Below are 21,713 nucleotides of genomic sequence, written 5' to 3'. Positions count from 1 at the left end.
ACAAACTATCTCATTTGAGAAATGCTACATCCACGATATTTTTTATAACAAAGCTTAGGTTGCAAGTTGTTACGAGTTGTTACTATTCGGTTAGAAAGTAATTTAAGTGGTGGACTCGAATTAAAAACCCATAACAACCTACCACTTAAGATTTATTGTGAAAGTGTTGCGAAAATATTGTGGACATAGGACTTCTCATCCCATTTACACCAAATTTTGATTTTTACATAAGAGAAGCAAAGTTCAACAATTTTGTTGGAACCTTTGTCGCTTGCTTGTTAAGAAATGATCGTTAAAACTAGCAATTGAAGCTAGCCGCCTCACATTGTTTAAATATGAGCTAGAAGCACCACTAGCAAAATTTAACAAGGTTGTTGAGAAGTCCCATGAGACATTACAAGATATGTTGATGAATTTAGTAGTTTTTGAACCATGTAGCCAGCATTTGTAGGAGATTTAGAAGAGATAACAAGAAACAAGACAAAAAATACAAAACACAAAAAATTCCTCTAATACTTTGTACAAAATTTGATTATAGGACTTAGGGATTTTGTCATAGCGGTGAAGCAATGGGGTCATGGTGGTGGAGTAATGGTGGTGCCGTTGATGATTTTTGTTTTGGGGATTTAGGGTTACATATTTAGCAAGATCTAGGGAGAGGAGCAATTGAACACAAGGAGAAAAAGGAGAATAGCTACTAGTCGAGAGAGAGGGGAAGAGCTGTTTTGGACTTAGGGTTAAGATAGATTTTGATTTGGGGAGGAGGAAATGCTAGTAGATGATAGGGAGAGCTTTTGTTAAGTAGAAATAATAAACGAGAAGATTGGTGAAGACAGAAAGAAAGGAATATCAATTGCAGCATTCGAACTCTAAATATCTTATTTAAGTATAATCATCTCTACGGTCAAGCTACCAAGAACAATTACGGGAATGAATTCCAAAAACAATATAAAAGGCTAAATACTAGCGCACACTTAGTTTTTGCATAACTCGCAACTTCAATGCAAAGTGTATGTGCAATTATGTGCAACAATTGAGTGAAGTCACGATTTTAGTATAAAATGCGTGGATGAAGTTGCGCGCAACAATAATTAATTATTTATTTAATTTTGATAAATGTCGCATGCAACAATAATTGAGTGTGAAATAAACGTTATTTTTGTTGTAAAATTTAAAAATCTAAATATAAAAGGGTGGAGGAGATCCCGAATCACCGAAGACCGAGCAGCAGAGCCGTTGCCAATATAATGAGCAAAGTATCAAAAGCATATACTTAGGGCAAAAAGAGCCGACACGTATACGAAGCAGAAGAAGGAAACCCCCAAAAAAACCAAAACAAAAGAAAAAAAAAAAAGGAAAAAGAATATGAAGAAGTAGTAGAAAAGAAAAGAAGCCTCTGAAAACAAAACCCAAAGAGTCGTGTCTCTATCATCAACTCTTGCCTTCTCTTCTCTTCTCTTCTTGCATTCTCTTCTTTTCTCTGGGGTTCTACTGTTTTGGCCACCCAAAAAGGTCCCCAGAGAAAAGAGGTTTTTAGCTTTGTTAAGATGGCCAGGAACAAGAAGAAGAAACTGTGGAAACGCGATAACGTGGACGTTTCAAAGCTTAACATTGCTGAATCCACAACGATTCACATTACCCAACAACTTCAGAAGTTCTTTGAATCCAAGGCGGAAGGTATTCAAATTTCTTTTCAATATAATTTTGGTCACTGTTATGTGGGTATTGCTTTTTTTTTTTTTTTAATGTATTTTGGTTCTCAGTTTGATGTTGGGTCTGGGCTTTTGATGTTTCTTATTCAAGTGTTTGTCTGTTCATAAAGATATTCTAAATGCTCATTAATAAAGACTGTTTTTTGGCAGTTTACTTTTGCCAAGACTTTTTATTTTTGGTTGGGGGGCAAGTATTTTTCATGCCAAAGAGCTTTATTTTGGGGAGGTATATAAAAGTTTGAAATTTGAGATGAGTTTTGCTTTTATAACAAATAAATATTGTGTGGGTATTGATTGGTTCTGGGTTGAGTGTATTTGATGGTGGGTGTGGGTTTTGGTTGGTTATAATTGTGTTTTTCTTACTTCATAAAGCTATGTGAAATTCTTAGAAATGAGTGTTTTTAATTTGGCCTTTTGTTCTGAAATTGAAAGAAAAAGAAGGTTTGAAAAACTCAAAAACTTATATCCCCTCCGAACTGAATATGAAGACTAGTAGTCTATCTCAGTGAATGGATATGACTGGAATATACTTGCTAGAGAAAAAGAAAAGAATTGAGAATGTTGTTTTCTTCTAGGCATTGTTATTTAGAAATTCATTTATACTTCTTGCATCTGCTGTTGATCCTATTGCAAATTTGTGATCATTTTTTCTCTTATATTAGGAAATTTTTTACCAAGTATGTTTATATTATTTTGTGGACTTTTGGATATTGCATGCAGTTTACAAGTTTGAAGATAACCTGTCGAGCAATGAACGTGCGGCGGTGCATGAATTATGCAGGAAAATGGGTATGACGTCCAAGAGTAAAGGGTAAGGCTCTTAAATCTGTTTATACTTTATTTTACCATGATGAATGCAACATTCAAAATTAAAAGAATCTTACCTGCTGCTGGATATCCAGCTTTGCACTTTTTTTCAATAGTTACAATGTGGGGGAGGAGGGATTTGAACCTTGAACTCTCCATAGGAAACATTAGGAGGTGCTACTTGAGCTACAAGGCTCTTTGGTAGCTTTGTATTTCTTATAAAGAATGCATTCTTCCTATATTTGGATTTAGCTTGAGTTCTTTTGTTTTGATATGCTTTCTTTTGAACCTGAACTTTGTGTAGGCACGGGGGCCAGCGTCGTGTATCTGTTTTCAAACCTAAAAAGCAGGTTGCCACCAGGAAGGGGCTGAACAGTCTAACTCATTTGACATTTTCGGAAGGGGCAAAAGTGGTTTTACATGATTTGTTTACTCAATACCCACCTGATGATGAAGAGGTGGACAAGGAAAAGGTTGGGAAGAAAAATGAAAGAGTTGATAAAATGCGACGGAGTAAAGTTGATATTTTCCTTAAGCCTGTAATGAGCAAAGCAGAAATTGCGAAGAAAGTGGAGTCACTTGCTTCCAAAATTGAGAGGGCCGCAAATTTGAAACAGGTGTTTCTGACATTATGAGCTCAGTTGAAATTTTATGAATATTGTTGGTTAGATGCTCTCTGTAATTTTATGGTTATAATTCTTGTAATGGGGAGTCTCACAGTGAAAGGTTTCTTGGATTTTGTGCATGCAGGTAACTGAAGGCAGGTCTAAGCTTCCAATTGCATCCTTTAAGGATGTCATTACATCAACAATTGAATCTCACCAGGTTATTTTAATAATTTACATCTCTTAAAAATTTATCTGCTTGGTAACTGGCATGCATATTGCATTGTGCATGACTTTATTGCTGATATTTCTCATATGAGTTAGATATATCCTCATCCCAATCTATTTGAGTAAGGTATTGGTTACTAGAAATTGTGTTTATCCTACTATATTGAGCTGTGGTTCGGATTATTAGTCTTCAGACTGATGACTGAATACTTACTGATTGTCACTTTTCTGAAAGCAGGTAGTTCTCATATCTGGTGAGACTGGGTGTGGAAAGACCACGCAGGTTACAAATTCTTCTTTATCTTCTTTGTGGTATAATTAACATAACTTGTTTGAAACTTAGCCTTTAATTTAGTCCTTTTTGATTATATGGTTTTTGTAATTACCCAATGCACCTTTGAGTTTTGTGCTTATATAATTATACATGATGCGTGAAGCATTTGATCGTTGTACTTGAATGCTCATTTTTGTCTTTTATTTTATGAATAGAAAGAAGATTACAATCCAACAGTTGGCAAAATTTAAAGTGGGTCACCTTTTAATCACTTTGGAAAACCGAAGTAGCTTTACTGAAGAAGAAAATCCTTTAATGAGTAGGCAGCAACAAATTCACAAAAAGAGCAAAATTAAGAATTGAAATTCTTCAGGAATCTTGTCTAGTTTTGATCTGTAGGCTAAATTAGCTACTGCTGAGTAATTTTTGTTTCTCTGCATCAGAAATTTTTCTTCTTTAGTTTTATTCTAATTTATAGAGTATTTTTTTTTTATAGGTAACAAAAATTTTATTCAAAAATGCTGAACATCATGTTCACGATGGTGAACATTCTGATGAAGAAAAAAAAAAAATACAAGAAGATCAAAAACTTAAGCTAACAGAGTTTAAGAATTCAGAAATCGAAATACAATTCGTAAAACCCCAAACACATGCCCACTGAAACAAAGTACTGAAGAGAAGAGCTTTTAAGAGGTCTAAGGGTCTCTCATCGTCTTCAAAGATGCATGTATTACATTCCTTCCAAACCAACCACATTAAACATGTCAGGACCATATTCCATACAGTTGGCAGTTGCTTTCCATACCAATTTCTCCAAGCAAAGAGGAGAGAACTAACTATCTTTAGCATTACCCACTGAATCCCGAATATCTCAAAAACTGCACTCCATAATGCATGAGAACTTGCAGTGGAGTAGAAGATGATTCACAGATTCCCCATCACAACAACATAAACAACACCTATTAACCAAGGACTGACCTCTCTTTGCTAGATTATCAATGGTGAGTATCCTATCCCTAGCTGTTGTCCATAAAAAGGACACATTGTTAGGCACCTTTGCACACCAAATACACTCCCAAGGAAATACAATGGTGAGAGGACCAGACAACAACTTATAGTAAGAGCGCACATCAAACATCTCAGTCTTAGTCAACTTCCAAGTCAAATTATCAGCCCCCACCCCTCGGCATAGAGGAATAAAGAAACTCAATAAAAGAACATACAGTATCCAGCTCCCAATCCTGAGAAGCTCAAGGGAATTGTAAATTCCAGCTCCTACTTCCCCCTTTTGAAGTGGAGACAAACAGGTCAGAAATTTAGGCTTCTTTAGACAGAGAACAAGCAAACAAAAGAGGAAAAAGCTCCTTTAGAGGAGTATGCCCACTCCAAGGATCATGCCAGAAACTAATACAGTTACCCTCCCCCACATTATACACAATCTGTCCAAAGAACTTCTCTTCTCCTTCTCTAATGCTTTTCCACATCCCACACCCATGAGTACCTTTTACAATTCTAGTGCACCAACCTCTTCTAGCTTCACCATACTTGGTAGTTATATCTAATTTATAGTCATGGATAGTGTTTTTGTAACTTTCCATGTTTCTAGATATAATGTACCTGTGGCCCATGGGTGGTATTATGGATTTTCATATGTTTGTAGGCTATTTTTTTTTTTTTTTTAATTAGAGAATAATTTATTAGAATGAAGGATTGCTCAAATTCGAGTGTACTTAAAGAATTACAAATGGACACTATGAGGTCCAAAAAAATCAATGATAGAAACTACAAGAGACCCCATCCAATTGAAGTACAATATTCAAACAAAGATACCAAAAAAACCATTCTTTATATCTTGCATAGATTGCTCTTTGTTTTCAAAAGTCTGGCGATTCCTCTCTCCCCATATGGTCCACATAACAGAGTGTGGTGTAGCTTGCCACACAAGTCCTGCTAGGATTAGGTTTAGTTGGCAATTTATATTGATCTATTCAATAAAGGCCAATTTTATGAAAATTTTGCAGGATTCTTGCTTTTGAGATTTGCATGCTACAGTCCACTGAAGTTTTATTTGTAGGAAAACTAGGTATGATGCATGGATTATCTTCTCTTCAATTTACAGCAACTTTATTTCCCTTTAAAACCTAAGATCCTTTAAATAGAAACCCCAAATCACCCATTTTTCATGTCAACAAACCTCTCAATTTCCTTAGAAGTCCATATCCTATTCCTGGGTTATTGTACACAGTCATGAAACAGCAGCCCAAACCTAAAATTTTCTGCTTTGTTTCTCCAAATTATACCTCTTCCTTTATCTTCTTAGGAGCCCTAAATCTCCTAGCTTTTACCAACTGTAATCCACCATTAAGCCCTAACCCCAGCCCTCCAAACTCCAAGATGCATGCTGTGAAGAGAATCCAGTAACTTGCCTCTTATTTCCAGTTGTTCAAAACTTGGTCATTACCAGTCAGATTTGAACCCGTAAACTACTTTCTATTCCCATATTTAGAAAGGGAAGAACCTATCCCAATTATTTTTTTTTTAAAAATCCAATTAAGAAAGAAAGAGATAGAATTAGGAAACCTTGGGCGAATTGATAGATCATTTGTTGCTACATTTCCCAATAGCATTTTCTTACTTATCCAAAAAAAAAAAAAACATTTCCCAATAGCACAGGAACTATGGAGTATCAAGTGTGGTCTTCTGTTTGGTTGGAATTAATTGGGTGATGCCACGAACGGTGATTGAATTGTTGGTTTATTGGAAAGGACATTAGGGAAGGTAAGACTTTTTAATGAAGCTTTGCTGGGGAAGTGGCTTTGGAGATTTGGGATGGAGAGGGCTGCACTTTGGAGGCAAGTGATAGAGGTGAAATATGGCAGTGAATGGGGTGGTTGGTGTACTAGGCTTGTTAATGGTCCATATGGTGTTAGCTTGTGGAAATATATTAGTCGGGGATGGCCTTCTTTTTCTCGCCACATTCTATATGATATTGGGGATGGGTCTAGGGTGAAATTTTGGCAAGACCATTGGTGTGGTGAAGCTTCTCTTGCAGTCAGCTATCTTGAATTGTTTAGAGTTTGCCGAGACAAGGAGGCTAGTGTGGCAGAGCTTATGAAGCTTGATAATGGAGTCCTTTTGTGGGATGTAAGTTTCTTTAGGGTGTGCATGCTCGGGATTTAGAGGCTCTGGCTGGGGCTGGTTTCATGGATACCATTTATGGTGATTCGGTGAAAGGGTTTGGTGAGGATAAGATGTGTTGGAAACTTGATAGAGAGAAAGGCTTCCTAGTTAAAGACTATTATAGTCTCTTAGTGGGCTCTAATGATCATTACTTTCCTTGGAAAAGTTTTTGGAAACAGAAGATTCAATCTCGAGTAGCTTTCTTTGTTTGGACTGCTGCTTTGGGGAAATGCTTAACGATTGACAATTTAAGAAGAAGGAAGGTTTGGATATTGGATTGGTGTTACATGTGCAAGTGTAATGGTGAATCGGTTGATCATCTTTTTCTTCATTGTCCGGTTGCAATGGATATGTGGACTATGGTGTTTGGTTTGTTTGGAGTGAGCTGGGTTATGCCGCAAGCTATAGTGGGGCTTTTAGCATGTTGGAAAGGCAGATTTGGTTGTCATTGAAATGGGTATATATGGCTGATTGTTCCCCACTGCTTATTGTGGTGTCTTTGGAGAGAAAGAAATAGTAGATGCTTTGAAGATAAGGAGAGATCAAGATCAGATTTGAAGCTATTTTTCTTTAGAACTTTGATGGATTGGTTGGCTGCATTGCAGAACCAATCATTTTTATCTTTTCTTGATTTCCTAAATTCTTGTAATTTTTGTTCTTGATTGTTTGCCCCTTGTACACTCCCTGTGTACTAGGGTGCTTTCCCTTTTTGATATCAATCAATAAACTTATTACTTAAAAAAAAAAAGAAGGACATTAGGGAAGGTGTGAAGGATTTTAAAGTTGGAAAGTTATTCCTTAATGTTTGATGTGGTGTATTGGAAGATAGAGGAATGGATGTATGTTTGAGGAAACGGATACAACAATAGAGAATTCAAAGCATCTATTCCTAAGGATTCTCTTTGAGTGAGCATAATTAGGCTATGATCTCAGCCATTGAGTTTTCATGAATTTTTAGATAAGTTAAATTTTAGAAGTTAACATTTTGAAACTATATTGTAGGTTTTATTCTTGTATGCATCCTGTGTTGGTAAAACCCCCCCCACTTCTTTTTTTTTTTTTTTTTTTTTGTTTCAATGAAATTTTATTACATATCCAAAAGAAAGAAGGAACCTTGGGGGTCTAACCAATGTGATCTAGGAGTTTTACCTGGAAGAATTTTGATGGAGTAGCACCATTAGAAGTGCAAAAAATTTTGCTATTCAAGTTCTCATACTTATTGTAATACCACAAGCCTTGCTTATTTGGTAGTTAAAGTCCTGACTAAATATGGAAAAGTTAAAAACTCTTAGAAAAGAAAAGACTTTTAATAACTAAATAAGACTCATACCCCCAGTAGGCATCAAAAAGATGAATAAACTTATAAAAAAAAAAAAGATGAATAAACTAGAACTTATAAAAAAAAAAAAAAGATGAATAAACTAGACTCATAAGTCAACCAAACAAGACAAACTTTGAAACCAAGCAATCCAAAATTGTTAGTCTTCCAAAATATCCCTAATATAGTTTTTTTTCCTTGTTAAAGAGTCTGCATATGAATATAGATATCATGATGTGGCATCTACATTGCTTGTTTGAAGATACCATACCTCATCATGTTTGTCTGTGTGTTGCTTGCGAATAATATTTTTTTTTAGTAAACAAAATCAAAAGTAAAGGTTCATGGTAGTATAACTATGGAAATGAGCTTTGATTTTAGTTTAAAATAGGTATGCAGTATCGTAATGAGAAAAAAGGAATATTATTGTGCTAGATTGGTGCTGCATGTGCAAAAGGCTGGGGAGACGGTTATTTACACCATTGTTCTAATGTGAAAATTCATTTTAATAAGATTGGGAAAAGAATGTGTATAATGTGAAAATTCATGTCCAAGAATTAGCGTACTTACTATCTCTTTGCTGGTCTTTGGTATACTCCCTATATACAATGTTTTTCCTTTTCAATAAAGTACACTATTTATCAAAAAAAAAAAAGAAAAAGGAAGTTGAGATTTATGAGAACATGACGCGTGAAATTAGAGCAAATTGGTTGAAATGGAGAAGTGCAATTTGGAGGGTATATGGGTGTTAGAAGTGCATTTTTTAATAGTCTGGAGATACAAAATGTACTCACCTATAGCCTAACTTTTTTTAATAGATCTTTAGTTGAGTAGTGGACAACAGAGGTTAATGTATAGCAGGCATATATTATATAAAGAAGAGATAAATTATCATTCTTTTTCACATTTGTTGGAGTTTATTGATTTCTTAAATTTTAGATGCTTGATTTTGTTTCTAGGTGTTTCTCTTGTATACCTTTCATGTATTACGGTTGTCCCCCCCTTTTTTTTGCCCTTTTGTTCTATCAAGGGGGAAAAAAAAGAACCTTACAAAACCTGATCTGCTTTATGATTTTCTGTTACTGAGCACAAATTCAACAAAATTGTAAAAGTTCATGATGCTGGCTTTTCACTGCAAATATATATATCTGTGTGTGTGTGTGTGTGTGTGTATTACTTTATATATTAAAATACAAACATATTTAAATTTTCAAGCATTTTCTTGGTGTTACTTTTACTAATATTCTCATCAAACATGATTCAGGTCCCTCAATATCTTCTAGATAATATGTGGGGTAAGGGTGAGGCCTGTAAAATTGTGTGTACTCAACCTCGACGTATCTCAGCGACATCAGGTGTGCGCTCTTTGCCATGGCCTCCAAAGTGCTTAGTTCCCTTAGTTATTGTATAATTTTTAATTTCTCAGCTTAAGGTGAACATGATTTTGAAACTCTGGGTAATTTTTGTATTTAGTTGCTGAGAGAATCTGTTATGAAAGAGGAGGGAATATTGGTGATGATGTTGGATACAAGGTAATGTTCACAACTTCTCTTAATGTACTGGGATGCCCTCTATCTTCTGTATACACTTCAATACAACCATTTTGAAAACAATTTTGCGGAAAATTGCATAATGAACATTTTTTAAAATATAGTTTTCTTTTCTAAACCGCATGCTATTCATACCAGCAAAGGAAATTTATTATTTATTTTTAGGTTTTTGGGTCACGTAAGATCAATTGTATTAATAAGAAATTTACAAAGAGTAGAAAGGGGACAAATAGAGTATACCAGCTAGATACCCGTAAGTTCCCTTGCAAGATTAAGAGTAGAATGAATCCTTGAAATTACACAAATTTGATGGTCCATCCAAAGACATTCAAAACAAAATAATTAGGTTGGGATTCTGCTGCTGCGGATTCTTCTTGTAGGAATAAATATCAAAATATGATATCTTGATTTTTCTGTATGTAATTTGGTACGTAGCTTACTTAAACAGTAGCAATGGAATGTTTACATGGAAGCGTAAATGTACTTTATGTTAGTACAAATTACCTATCCTGGGTTTGCACAACAAATATCTGAAATTTATTACTTTATTGCTATTTTTTCCACCTCTTACATCTGTGACCAGCATTATTTAGTTTGATTTCTCATATCCTTTGTTTATTTGTTTTATCTTTATACATTGAGCTATTACAGTTACTAACTGTATCTTTGTCTTCATGCTAGATACGATTGGAAAGCAAAGGTGGGAGGAACTCATCGATTGTGTTCTGCACAAATGGGATTTTATTGAGGGTGCTAATTTCTGAAGGGGCTGGTAGGTCGAAAACAGAAGGCGGAGCGAAATCTGCAAAGCGAGAGATTTCTGGCATTACTCACATTATCGTGGTATGTATCCTTGGTTAACTAGTAGTTTCTCTCAAAAAATAAAAAAAGGTAGTTTCTCTCAAATAGAATACATGGAGTGTAAGTTTGTAAAAGTAGAAATAAAGATAAAGGGATTTTAAATCTTGATTTAATAATTCATAAGGATGGAGAGATTGAAGAGGATGTGAATTTTAGGATAAGAGCAAAATGGATGAAGTGGAGAAGTGCGTCTTGAGTGTTGCACCTTAAGTTTTTTTCCTTCTTGTTGTTTGTTGCTTTTTCTTGTGTTCACCATCATGAACACCTTGTATTTGCTTTCTTCATTTTTTTCATCTTGATTAATATTATTCTTATTACCTATCAAAAAAAAAAAAAAAAAAACTATCAAGTTAAAAGGGGTTGTTTTACCAAACATTGAGGAAATATCATTGTAATATAACCTGTAAAAGATCGTCTTCAAAGCACATAAAGGATTGTGCTTTGAAGCGCGTAAAGTATCATCTTCAACTTCATCCTAGTCCTCTAGGAGCCTTCAAACACACTATGACTACGCTCCCTCCAAACAGTCCACGTAAGGTATAAGGGTACTGCATTCTAGACAGTAGGAATACTCTGTCTAGTAAACCTTCCCTTCTAGCATGCCAACACCTCAAAGACTGTGCAGCATAACTCATTGTACCCCGAATAAACAGATGCTGTGTGCTAAAAGGCCTCCATATATCTACAAGGGAAAAGATTAAGAATCTAAAAAATCTGATAAAGATGCAGCAATGATGTCCACAACAGGCAATGATCTCAAAAAGAAACTCTTCAGCCTGTTTTGAGAATACTCCACATACCACATTCGTGAAAGGCCACATATTTCTTTCATACCATATTGTCCATATAAGGCATGACTGCACCTTATTACAAGCCATATTGCTTTGATGATGTCCATATGGTATTGCCAAAAAGTGTTTTGTTTTGGGGAAATTGCTCTTTACTAGAATCCTTGAGGAAGATCAAAATAATAAATGTTGTAAAGTTCCAAGGTATTTTGAAAGACCAAAAGCAATAAATGTTATGCAGTTACAAGATATTTTTCAAGTGAAGCTCATGCAGTTTAGTATGAATATATGTTTCCAGTTTCTCTCCTCTAGTGAATGGTTCGTTGAGTTCTACCTACTTCCTTATTTTGCATTTCTCCTTCAAAAAAAAAAAAAAAAAAATAAGTAATGAAAAATATATTGATATGAAAAAAAGTGTCACCTAAGTATATAGGAAGTATACATCAGGGAAAAATTACAATCAAGCTCTTTATTTTGCATTTCTCCTTTATTACTATCAACAAAATTTCATATGCTGATCATGCTTAGTTAATGAAGGGTTCTTATCTGGGTCAGCATGTTTGTTGGGAGTGTTTGGCTTTGTCTTGGTAAAATTAACATCTAGACTGGGCAAGTTGTCTTCTTTATTTATTTACTTTTTTATTGGCTGGTCACTGTTTCCTTTCCCTTTCATTTGTGAAAGGTTCTTATTGAGCTAGGTGTACTTGGATCTCTTAGACTATTAGCATCTTGACCAAGTTGTATCATATGATGGAGAGTAACATTTGCTATCTGCTAATAATAATCCTACTTCCTCCTCCTGCAAGAATGGACTGAGGATGGGTCCATGGATTCAAAACCCACTGAATATTTGTAACATACTGATAAAAAAAGAAGAAATCAATAACTTAAGATGGATGAAATACCGTGTAAAGAGAACTTTCTTTCAGAGAGAAACTTGGGGTAGCTTCAAATAGTTGTATTTTCTTAGACGGTGAATTGTTACTAGGGGAAAAATATGTAGATATGATTAATGGGACTGCAAAGACTTTTGATATGGTATTGGAATTTGTTAAGTTGATGATGTTTGACACTGTTTCCTTCTTACCTTTTTGTGTACAATGATGACAAGAGTGACGAAATCTGAGATTAGGTAAACTGTAGTGGTGAGGCATTTGACTTGATGGTGACATGTGACACCTAGATTGCTTAGAAAAGGCTTCTATTTTGGAGGAGGCTAGCTAAAAGAGTAGCTAATGTGGTGTTGTAGAGACTCACATGAGAAGGGAGAGATTTGTTGAAATTTTCAAGTCAAGGTGGTGTAATTGATTAACTGTTCAAGTCTCACATTGGGTAGTATAGACAAAAGTGAGTAGTTAATTGATTTGGTCCATGATCCCTCATTGTCTCATGTGGGGTAGTTGGCGGGAAAGGAATGCTCATACTTTTGAAGGAAGTGAGTGATCAATTCATGACTTGAAGCTGTCTCTCTTCTAGACCTTGTTTGAGTGGACAAATGCTTTTGGTGTTTTTACTTCTAATTCTTTGGCTGGTTTGCTTGATAGTTGTAATTTTCATGCACTGTAGCTTTGCTGCACTGCTGGTTCCTAAGTAGTTAGTGCACTGATTGTGTGCTTTGGTTCCTTATTTTTATTCATTGAAGCATTATTTACTTACCAATATATTTATATATCTAGAATGCACTGATACTCTATTTTTGCTAATGTACCTGTATTCAATACGTATTGCACCGGTATCACACTGGATACCTCTAATATACATACCAATTATTTATTTATTTTTAAAGTGCCAATACGTCCAGAATATGCCCGTGATACGGCTTGGATACTGTTGTAACCCAACCCCAAATAGTGAAAGATAGCCTAAACTTGTAAGAATTTTATTTATATTTTTTTATATATTGGTTTCAATGTTAAACACTTATTTAGTTATCTTTTATTTACTCTTTGGATCTTGGTTTGTATTCTAAATATCATTTAAGTGGCCATGGATTCACTTTATTATTCATTATTGCTCTTAAATTGATATATGCTTAACAATAAAAAAAATTTATTAATAAGTAATTAACACATGTATCTGAATCTGTACCCTAGATTTTTCAAGAAATGCTGTATCCTCGTACCTGTACTTGTATCGTATCCATACCTGTATCCATACCCATATATATATATATATAATTTATTTATATTGTTGGAAATTAATCCATTGGTTCAAGCTTTTATTCTAAGGTGATGTTCCAATATCTTATATCAGATGCTCACAAAGAGACCCTCCAAGATGTTAAGTTTCAACTCTCATAGACCCAAGAACCCAACAATGATCATTTATTTAATATTTTTGGATATTTCGAAGCTAGCTTAATGTATTAGTTGTGGGCAATGTGCTAGAAATGTAATCTTCTAGCAATCCTCAAGGGTTTTTTTATTGATGGCTTTCAACTTTTCTTATATTTATGTTCCCTAGGATGCTTGTAAGTGGTAATTAGAAGAGAGAGAGATGGGAGAATAATAGACTATCACTGGAGAGTGGTGGCTTTGTGTATATATATCTATCATTAATTAAAGTTTAAAATACACGATTGCTCCCCACTAATGCCTAATTCTCTTAACATATCTGAATTCAAATGGTTATGTAATGTTTTCCATGGCCTTGATTTTACTTTGCAGGATGAAATTCATGAAAGGGATCGCTACTCTGATTTTATGTTGGCAATTCTCAGGTACTCCATAATTAGGAGAAACTCGTTACAAGTAAACATGGATGTGTGGCTTGTAACATGAATTGAAAATTTTAAAATGCATTTTTTTGGTGAGTTAACTTTTAAAATGTGAAAAGGTTGTTTCATGAAATGTGGCATTAAGACATCAATATCTGATATTGAGTCAATTATCCAATGAGTAGAAGTAGTTCTGTGTTTTTGCATTCATTTTATTTTTTCAATTTTATTCTTCTTTGATTGGTATGTGACTCATGTGCCCCATGGGATTTGAACCCATCACTTTAACTCTGTGGGGTTGGAAGTGCCATTGAGAAGCTTGCTGCATCATTGCATTCATCTAGGATTTTTTTTTTTTTGGGGCGTGGTATGGGAGATTTTTATTCTTTTCAAACTGAATACATAATGGACAAAAGAATACAGTTGGTAGGCATAGGTTTCAGCTTTGTTTTCATATTTATTAGATGGTAATTTTCTTTTGGTTTTTAATTAATTTCTCTGGTAACTCTTTTATTTATTTATTTGCAGAGACTTTCTTCCTTCCTGTCCTCATCTGCGTTTGGTTAGTTCTAATTGTATTTCTTTGCATTGAATGTTATATGGTTGCTTCCTATTTTATTTTACATTTTAAAATCTTTCCTGTTTGGGACCTCTGATTTTATGAGGGATTGTCTTATGGTATGAAAACCAACAGATACTTATGAGTGCTACTATTGATGCTGAACGATTTTCGCAATATTTTGGTGGCTGCCCAATCATCCGTGTCCCTGGGTTCACTTATCCTGTAAAGACTCTCTGAGATTGTTAGTTTTCAATGCATCTTGTGTTGATTTTAGTTGTAATACTTAGCATTTTCCTCCCCTTTTGCAGGTTAACATTTTTTATTTGGAGGATGTACTTTTGCTCCTGAAATCAGTGGAAAATAATAATCCTGATAATACTTTAGCTGTTGTCCCTAGTGAGGACCCAGAGTTGACAGAGGAAGAAAAGCTTGCTTTAGATGAAGCCCTGAATCTGGCTTGGTCAAGTGATGAGTTTGATCCACTCTTGGAGCTGGTTTCTTCTGAGGGTACCCAAAAGGTGTTCAATTACCAGCATTCTTTGACTGGGCTATCACCATTGATGGTATTTGCTGGAAAGGGTAGAGTGGCTGATGTTTGCATGCTCCTATCTTTTGGGGTGGATTGTCATTTACAGGCTAAGGATGGATCTACTGCATTGGAGTTGGCTGAACGAGAAAACCAACAGGAAGCAGCTGTAATAATTAAAAAACATATGGAATGTTCCATTTCCAACTCCATCGAAGAACAACAAATACTTGATAAGTATCTAGGAAAAATGAATCCTGAACTTATTGATGTTGTTCTTATAGAGCAGTTGATACGGAGAATATGTACTGATTCACAAGAAGGAGCAATCCTTGTTTTCCTACCAGGATGGGAGGATATAAATAAAACCCGGGAGAAACTGAATGCATCTGCATTTTTCAAAGATGCTTCCAAGTTTATGGTATTATGTCTCCATTCTATGATTCCATCTGTGGAGCAAAAGAAAGTTTTTAAACGTCCAGCTCCTGGATGCCGGAAAATTGTTCTTGCAACCAATATTGCTGAAACTGCCATTACCATTGATGATGTTGTGTATGTTATAGACAGTGGTCGTATGAAGGAGAAAAGTTATGATCCTTATAATAATGTATCAACCCTTCAATCTTCTTGGGTCTCAAAAGCAAGTGCAAAGCAAAGAGAAGGACGTGCGGGCCGCTGTCAGCCTGGAATTTGTTATCATCTCTATTCAAAGCTTCGAGCGGATTCTTTGCCAGAATTTCAACTTCCTGAAATTAAGAGAATCCCAATTGAGGAACTATGTCTGCAGGTACTCTATTCTCCTTCTAATGACTTCCTGTTTATGGGCCATAGTTGTTATGGTTGATAGTTGTGTGATAATCCTTGTAACTGTGATCCAGATTGTGTGAACCTCATTTGCAGTGCATTTCCTATGTATGTTTTATCATATCAGTGCAGAGAAGCAGTTTTCGGATTAAAACCAATTAAGGAAAAACTACATACACCATTTGTGGTTTGTTTCCCTACTGTTCTACTCATCGATGTTCATCCATTCTCAGTATTATTATCATTTTAAGATATATACACATACCACTGACATGCTACAGTTACCCAGTTAGTATTGCAAGGTGAATTATGACCTGGGTAGTGACCTAGGTCTAGGCCCAATATATCTATGTACCAGGCAAAGCATTGTATCTGATTCCCATACTTGAAGTCTTGAACTGTTTGAGATAATATTGTTATAAGCAGGCTGGTGCTTCAGATACTAGGAACTTTTATTAGAGGATGAGTTTCCCCTGTGGTTATAAATTTCTCTCTTTCTTTGATGGAAGATGGTGAATTTCTATTGATGAATATAAGAAATGCCTTTTCTTTTGCTTTCTCAAATGTTGAACTTTTGGAAATGAAGCAGTGCTAGTTTTGATTAGTGTAATATCTGTGATGTTTTATTTTGTTGATTTTGTTTGTCATATACAGGTGAAACTGCTCGATCCAAATTGCAAGATAGAAGATTTCTTGAACAAGACATTAGATCCTCCAGTTTTTGAGGCCGTACGAAATGCAATTTTAGTTCTTCAAGATATTGGGGCTTTGTCAGTTGGTGAAAAGCTTACTGAACTTGGGGAAAAGCTTGGTTCTCTACCTGTGCATCCATTGACGAGCAAGATGCTTTTCTTTGCTATAATGATGAACTGCCTTGACCCAGCATTGACTCTGGCATGTGCCTCTGACTATAGAGATCCATTTACTCTTCCCATGTTACTGATAGATAAGAAGAGAGCTGATGCTGCTAAATCTGAGCTTGCATCATTGTATGGTGGGACTAGTGATCAGCTAGCAGTAATAGCAGCATTTGAGTGCTGGAATAATGCAAAGCAAAGGGGCCAAGAGGAACGGTTCTGTTCTGAATACTTTATCTCTAAAAGCACTATGAGTATGTTGTCTGGTATGCGTAAGCAGCTCCAAAATGAACTAATTCGGAATGGGCTTATTCCTGATGATGTTTCCCGTTGTAGCTTGAATGCGCGTGACCCAGGTGTACTCCATGCAGTCCTTGTGGCTGGTTTGTATCCTATGGTGGGAAGATTGCGTCCACCTCATAAAAATGCAAAACGATTTGTAGAGACTTCGGGTGGTGATAAAGTTCGTTTGCACCCCCATTCTACTAATTTTAAGTTGTCATTCAGCAAAACCAATCATTGCCCTTTGATTATGTATGATGAGGTAACTCGGGGAGATGGAGGTATGATCATAAGGAACAGTACTGTGGTTGGACCACTCCCATTATTATTGCTTGCAACAGAGATTGCTGTTGCTCCAGCAAATAATGACGATGAAGATGAGGAAGATGATGATGATGACAGTGATGGAGATGAAAGTGATGAAGATGGAATGGATATTGATAAGAAATCAGTTGGACGACATGAAGAAAAGATCATGTCATCTCCTGATAATTCAGTGACAGTCATTGTCGATCGGTGGCTCTTTTTTGGGTCTACAGCACTTGACATTGCTCAAATTTACTGCTTGAGAGAGCGATTATTAGCAGCAATCTTATTCAAAGTAAGTACTTCCATTGTTCGTACTTCTGGGTGTTAGTGAATTATACATTGCCCTTTAACTAATGCAGATGAGTTTCTCGAGTCCTGTAATCTATTGTGATCAATTGGTTTTACCCTTTGTTTATTTATTTATTTTTTTAATTTTTTTTAGGTAACACATCCAAGGACTGATCTTCCTCCTGTTCTTGAGGCCTCAATGCATGCTCTAGCCCGTATTTTATCTTACGACGGGCTATCTGGAGTGTTATTGCCATTAGAATCTGTGGATTCACTGACTTCAATGGTAAATGCTACTGAGATCGACAAGTATTCCCCAGGGAAGAAGAAAGAGATGGTACAGAATCCAAATGGGTTCCTAAGATCACTTATGACTCAAGGCACACCCAAGAGGTTTCCTTGCCATCATCACAATACTAAGGTACCTGCATCAAAGGGACCAACAAATTTGGGTGCCCCGTCAAGTCACAATGTTCGGCCGCCACTTAATTCAGCTGGCATGAAATTTGCACCACAGGGTTCCAGATTAAATGGGGATGGTTTGGCCACGCAGTCACATGGTCCTAGGGGAGACTCCCTTAAGCGGCAGCGTGAAAATGGGACTGGATAATGGTGACAAGTAGTCAAAACAGTGAGTTTGATAGGGACTGAGATGGTTGTGTGAAAAATGTTAGGGATAAGGGGTAGCTCAATTACGTGGAGACTTTACACCATAAATATGAAGCAAACATCTCTAGGCCAAATCTCTCACCTTCCTTCCCTTGTGACGGAAATCATTAAAAAAAAGTGTTAAAAATATGCCAAGATAGCAAGATATACAATACAGATGTTTTGCTCAACTTATTTTAAATTCTGTTCCATCCTTCGATTTATAAACAGAATCTCAAGCATATTACCATTTACCATGACTTATCTGTGGCTTCTAGTAATTACACAATGATAAAAATAATATAAAGCGTGAATCGAGTTAAATCTCCCATAATAATTGTAACATTTCCATAAGACACGTATAAGAGCAAAATAATTATTTCAATTTATTTCTTTTTATTATTTACTAGTAATGGGCAGAGCGGATGATGATGTAATGTGAGAAGGTTATATATAGAATATTTAAAATATTCTAAAGTAATAACATCTAGTAATGTTTTTGATAAGAGTAACAATTAGGTACAATATTTAGTTGCTGTTTTTTAAGTTTTTCTTTTAAGATTTTACTATATGACATTTTTTGTGTGCACTTTTTAGTTAAATAGTCATATGACAGAATCTTAAGAGAAAAATTTAAGAAATAACACTTTAAAGTACTATATATAAATTTTGTCATTTCGATAATATGAAGAGGTTTTTGTTAAATTAATGATGTAATACAAAATTATGGGATGGAGAATTCAAACTAGAGAGGAAAATAGAAATTAGTTATCAAGTGGTGTAATAAGTTGATTGTTTATTTAATCATAATTTTTTGTTACTTTAATGTGTTGAGTATGAGTTGGCATAAATATTTTTTAATATCATATTAATGTTTATTTGTCTTATGGAAATATCATAGAAAATTCCTGATGTCACATTTATGTTATTAAAGTATGATAGTGGTAGGTTAAACACTTTGTAAAAATAGTACTACCATACTAATAGAATTTTATTATAATCCAAAATAGGAAAAATTTGCTGAATAACAACATTTTAGAAAATTTTTCAGTGAAATAGCATACGGTTGAAGTTAATTAGTTAAGTAGACTGTTTTTAGAACTCGAGTTTGTCAAACTTGAGTTTGGGTTGGAACTTAAGTTCCAAAAACAGTCTACTCTCCTGTCTACCCATTAGGCCCATATGATCTTCGGGCATGGCCCACTGGTGGTGCTGTCCTCAGACCCCCCACACATATATACATTTATTTATTTATTAGAATATTATGCCTCGTCAATCAAAGTGATTCTTAATTTTCATTTTTCAAATATTAGATTAAAAAAATGTCAACAATAATAATTAAAGGTAAATAAATCCACAAAATATGAATTTGGCGAGGAAGAACTGCCATCAAAATGTGTGGAAAGTGAAGAAAGAGAGAAATCGCTTGATTATAAAAGAGTTCAATATATTGTAATTAGTCAAAAGTAATGAAATTGAGGGATAACTATAACCTTAAAGTATAAAGTGTCCATGAGCCATGAGATATGGTCAGAAAGAAGAGTTGTGCTAGTGCCACATAAAGTGGCGCAACTTGCTCACATGGCAAGTTGTGAGTGGTAGAAGGGTGATGGTGGGTCCATGTGAGGACACCCCTCTACTACTCATAACTTGCCACGTGGGCGAGTTGTGGCACAAGTTATGCCACTTTATGTGGCACTAGCATAACTCTTGGAAAAAAGGCGCAACAATTAAATTGTTTTATATGCCATGAGATATGGTCAAGCACTGATGTATTTATTTTGGTCTAAATGAACTTGTTAGGACCAAAAGTGCTCCTTCTATTTTATGGGGCATTTATAATGTGAACCTGAAATTATAAAATTTTGAAAGTTTCTGCTTCTAATTATTGTGCTCTATTATTATCAAATTAAGATATTAATTAACAAATATTTTACCATTTAAGTTAACTGGAACCCACATATCCTAATTTAAAATTAATTTACCTATTAATATATTAATAATTCAAACACCAAGTTGGACAATCTATTGAAATTTACAACATAAATACAATAAGGAAAATTTTAATTTTAAAACCTATACTGTAGGGACTGTAACAAATAAAACAGAGTCTCAAAAAGTAACAAAATATTAGTTTGTTACTATCATTACTATTTATATCAACATTAAAATACTAAATTTACGAAGCACTTGTTTGAGTTTTGGATTTTGATTATTGTATTAGGTGTATTTTTTATTTTCTAAAAAAAATTAAAAGAATAAGTAAATAAGTAATAGTGGATTTTATTAGAGTGTGATTACATATGGATATGGATGTACCAAGTGCATGTCAACTTCATTATCCATTGTTTATTAATAGGTTCATCTTTATCATCTCCCTTTATAAATTTTTATTGTTTGTGGCAACTGTCAATCAAATCAGGGGGAAAAAAAAAATGGCAAAAAAAGAGAAGCAAGTGATAATAATAGCAATGAAAGGGCACCCGGGAACAGGGAAGACGACCTTAGCTGAATCCATAGCCACAGCTCTCAAACTCCCTCTTCTTGATAAAGACGACGTTCGCGATTCCACTTCAACTCTTCAACACACTCTACCAGCCTCTTCCGCTTCCAAGCTCCTCAACGACCTCTCCTACGACGTCGTTTTCAGTATAGCCTCCACGCAGGTCCGCCTCGGCCTCAGCGTCATCATCGACTCTCCGCTGTCTCGCAGGGCCCACCTGGACCGGCTTGTCCACGTGGCGTCTTCAGCTGGGGCCCGCCTGTTGGTTGTGGAGTGCAAGCCGAAAGATGAAGGTGAGTGGAGGAGGAGGGTCGAGTGGCGAGGCGGCGGCGGAGGAGATGGAGAGGCGGCGAGCTGGCACAAGCCTGCGACGTGGAGTGATATGGAGAGGCTGTTGGAAGGTTACGGTGGGAGTACGGAGTACGATTTTGGGGATGTTCCGAGGTTGGTGGTTGATACGACGGCGGGTGTTCCGGTTGGGGACCTTGTTTCCAGGGTGGTGGAGTTCGTTGACTCTCACGCTGCAACTAGCGGTGGAAGTTTTGTAATATAGAAAAGAAAAGAAAAGAAAACGTACGTGTACGCCTCAGATGGAGACACGTGGTGAAGTTACAACATTTCTTACAGTTATGTTAGGATGATTTTCTATTAGTTCAAGTTCAACTAATAATAGAACATTTTGTGTATACGAAATTTGGAGTCCAAAACCGACCCGACCCAATTTTATCGGGTTGGTTTTTAACTATTGGTTAGTTGGGTTAGGTTGGCTTCTTTCTTTTTCTTTTTTTTCTTTTTTTTTTTAATAATATTTACAGCAATTGGGTTGGATTGACTCATAAATCCGCCGAACTCCACTTGGTTCACCCATTTTTAATATATATTTAAAAATGTATAT

At 35.5% G+C, this 21,713-nt stretch overlaps 1 protein-coding gene across 1 annotated transcript; it reads left to right on the top strand.

The window, feature by feature from the left end:
* Positions 1 to 1,224: 1,224 nt before the first annotated feature.
* LOC112005007 (DExH-box ATP-dependent RNA helicase DExH6) lies at positions 1,225 to 18,569 on the top strand. The gene is made up of 14 exons (XM_024037249.2): positions 1,225 to 1,677; positions 2,433 to 2,523; positions 2,824 to 3,136; positions 3,270 to 3,344; positions 3,591 to 3,635; positions 9,389 to 9,479; positions 9,598 to 9,656; positions 10,356 to 10,517; positions 13,990 to 14,042; positions 14,568 to 14,601; positions 14,734 to 14,823; positions 14,910 to 15,914; positions 16,586 to 17,671; positions 17,822 to 18,569. Exons 1-14 carry the CDS (start codon positions 1,548 to 1,550, stop codon positions 18,275 to 18,277), a joined length of 3,690 nt encoding a protein of 1,229 aa, XP_023893017.2. The 5' UTR covers positions 1,225 to 1,547; the 3' UTR covers positions 18,278 to 18,569.
* The last annotated feature ends 3,144 nt before the right edge of the window (positions 18,570 to 21,713 follow it).

The sequence above is a fragment of the Quercus suber genome, unplaced genomic scaffold, assembly GCF_002906115.3.
Source record: "Quercus suber isolate HL8 unplaced genomic scaffold, Cork oak 2.0 scaffold_56, whole genome shotgun sequence".
Classification (NCBI taxonomy): Eukaryota; Viridiplantae; Streptophyta; class Magnoliopsida; order Fagales; family Fagaceae; genus Quercus; species Quercus suber.
This window is presented reverse-complemented; position numbering and strand designations above follow the sequence as displayed.

Bases quoted from the DNA above. Each gene is read 5' to 3' on its own strand.
- LOC112005007 (XM_024037249.2), top strand. From the start codon at position 1,548: ATGGCCAGGAACAAGAAGAAGAAACTGTGGAAACGCGATAACGTGGAC. The intron at 3,137-3,269 runs GTGTTTCTGACA...TTGTGCATGCAG, and splicing joins GGGCCGCAAATTTGAAACAG to GTAACTGAAGGCAGGTCTAA. The intron at 9,657-10,355 runs GTAATGTTCACA...TCTTCATGCTAG, and splicing joins GTGATGATGTTGGATACAAG to ATACGATTGGAAAGCAAAGG.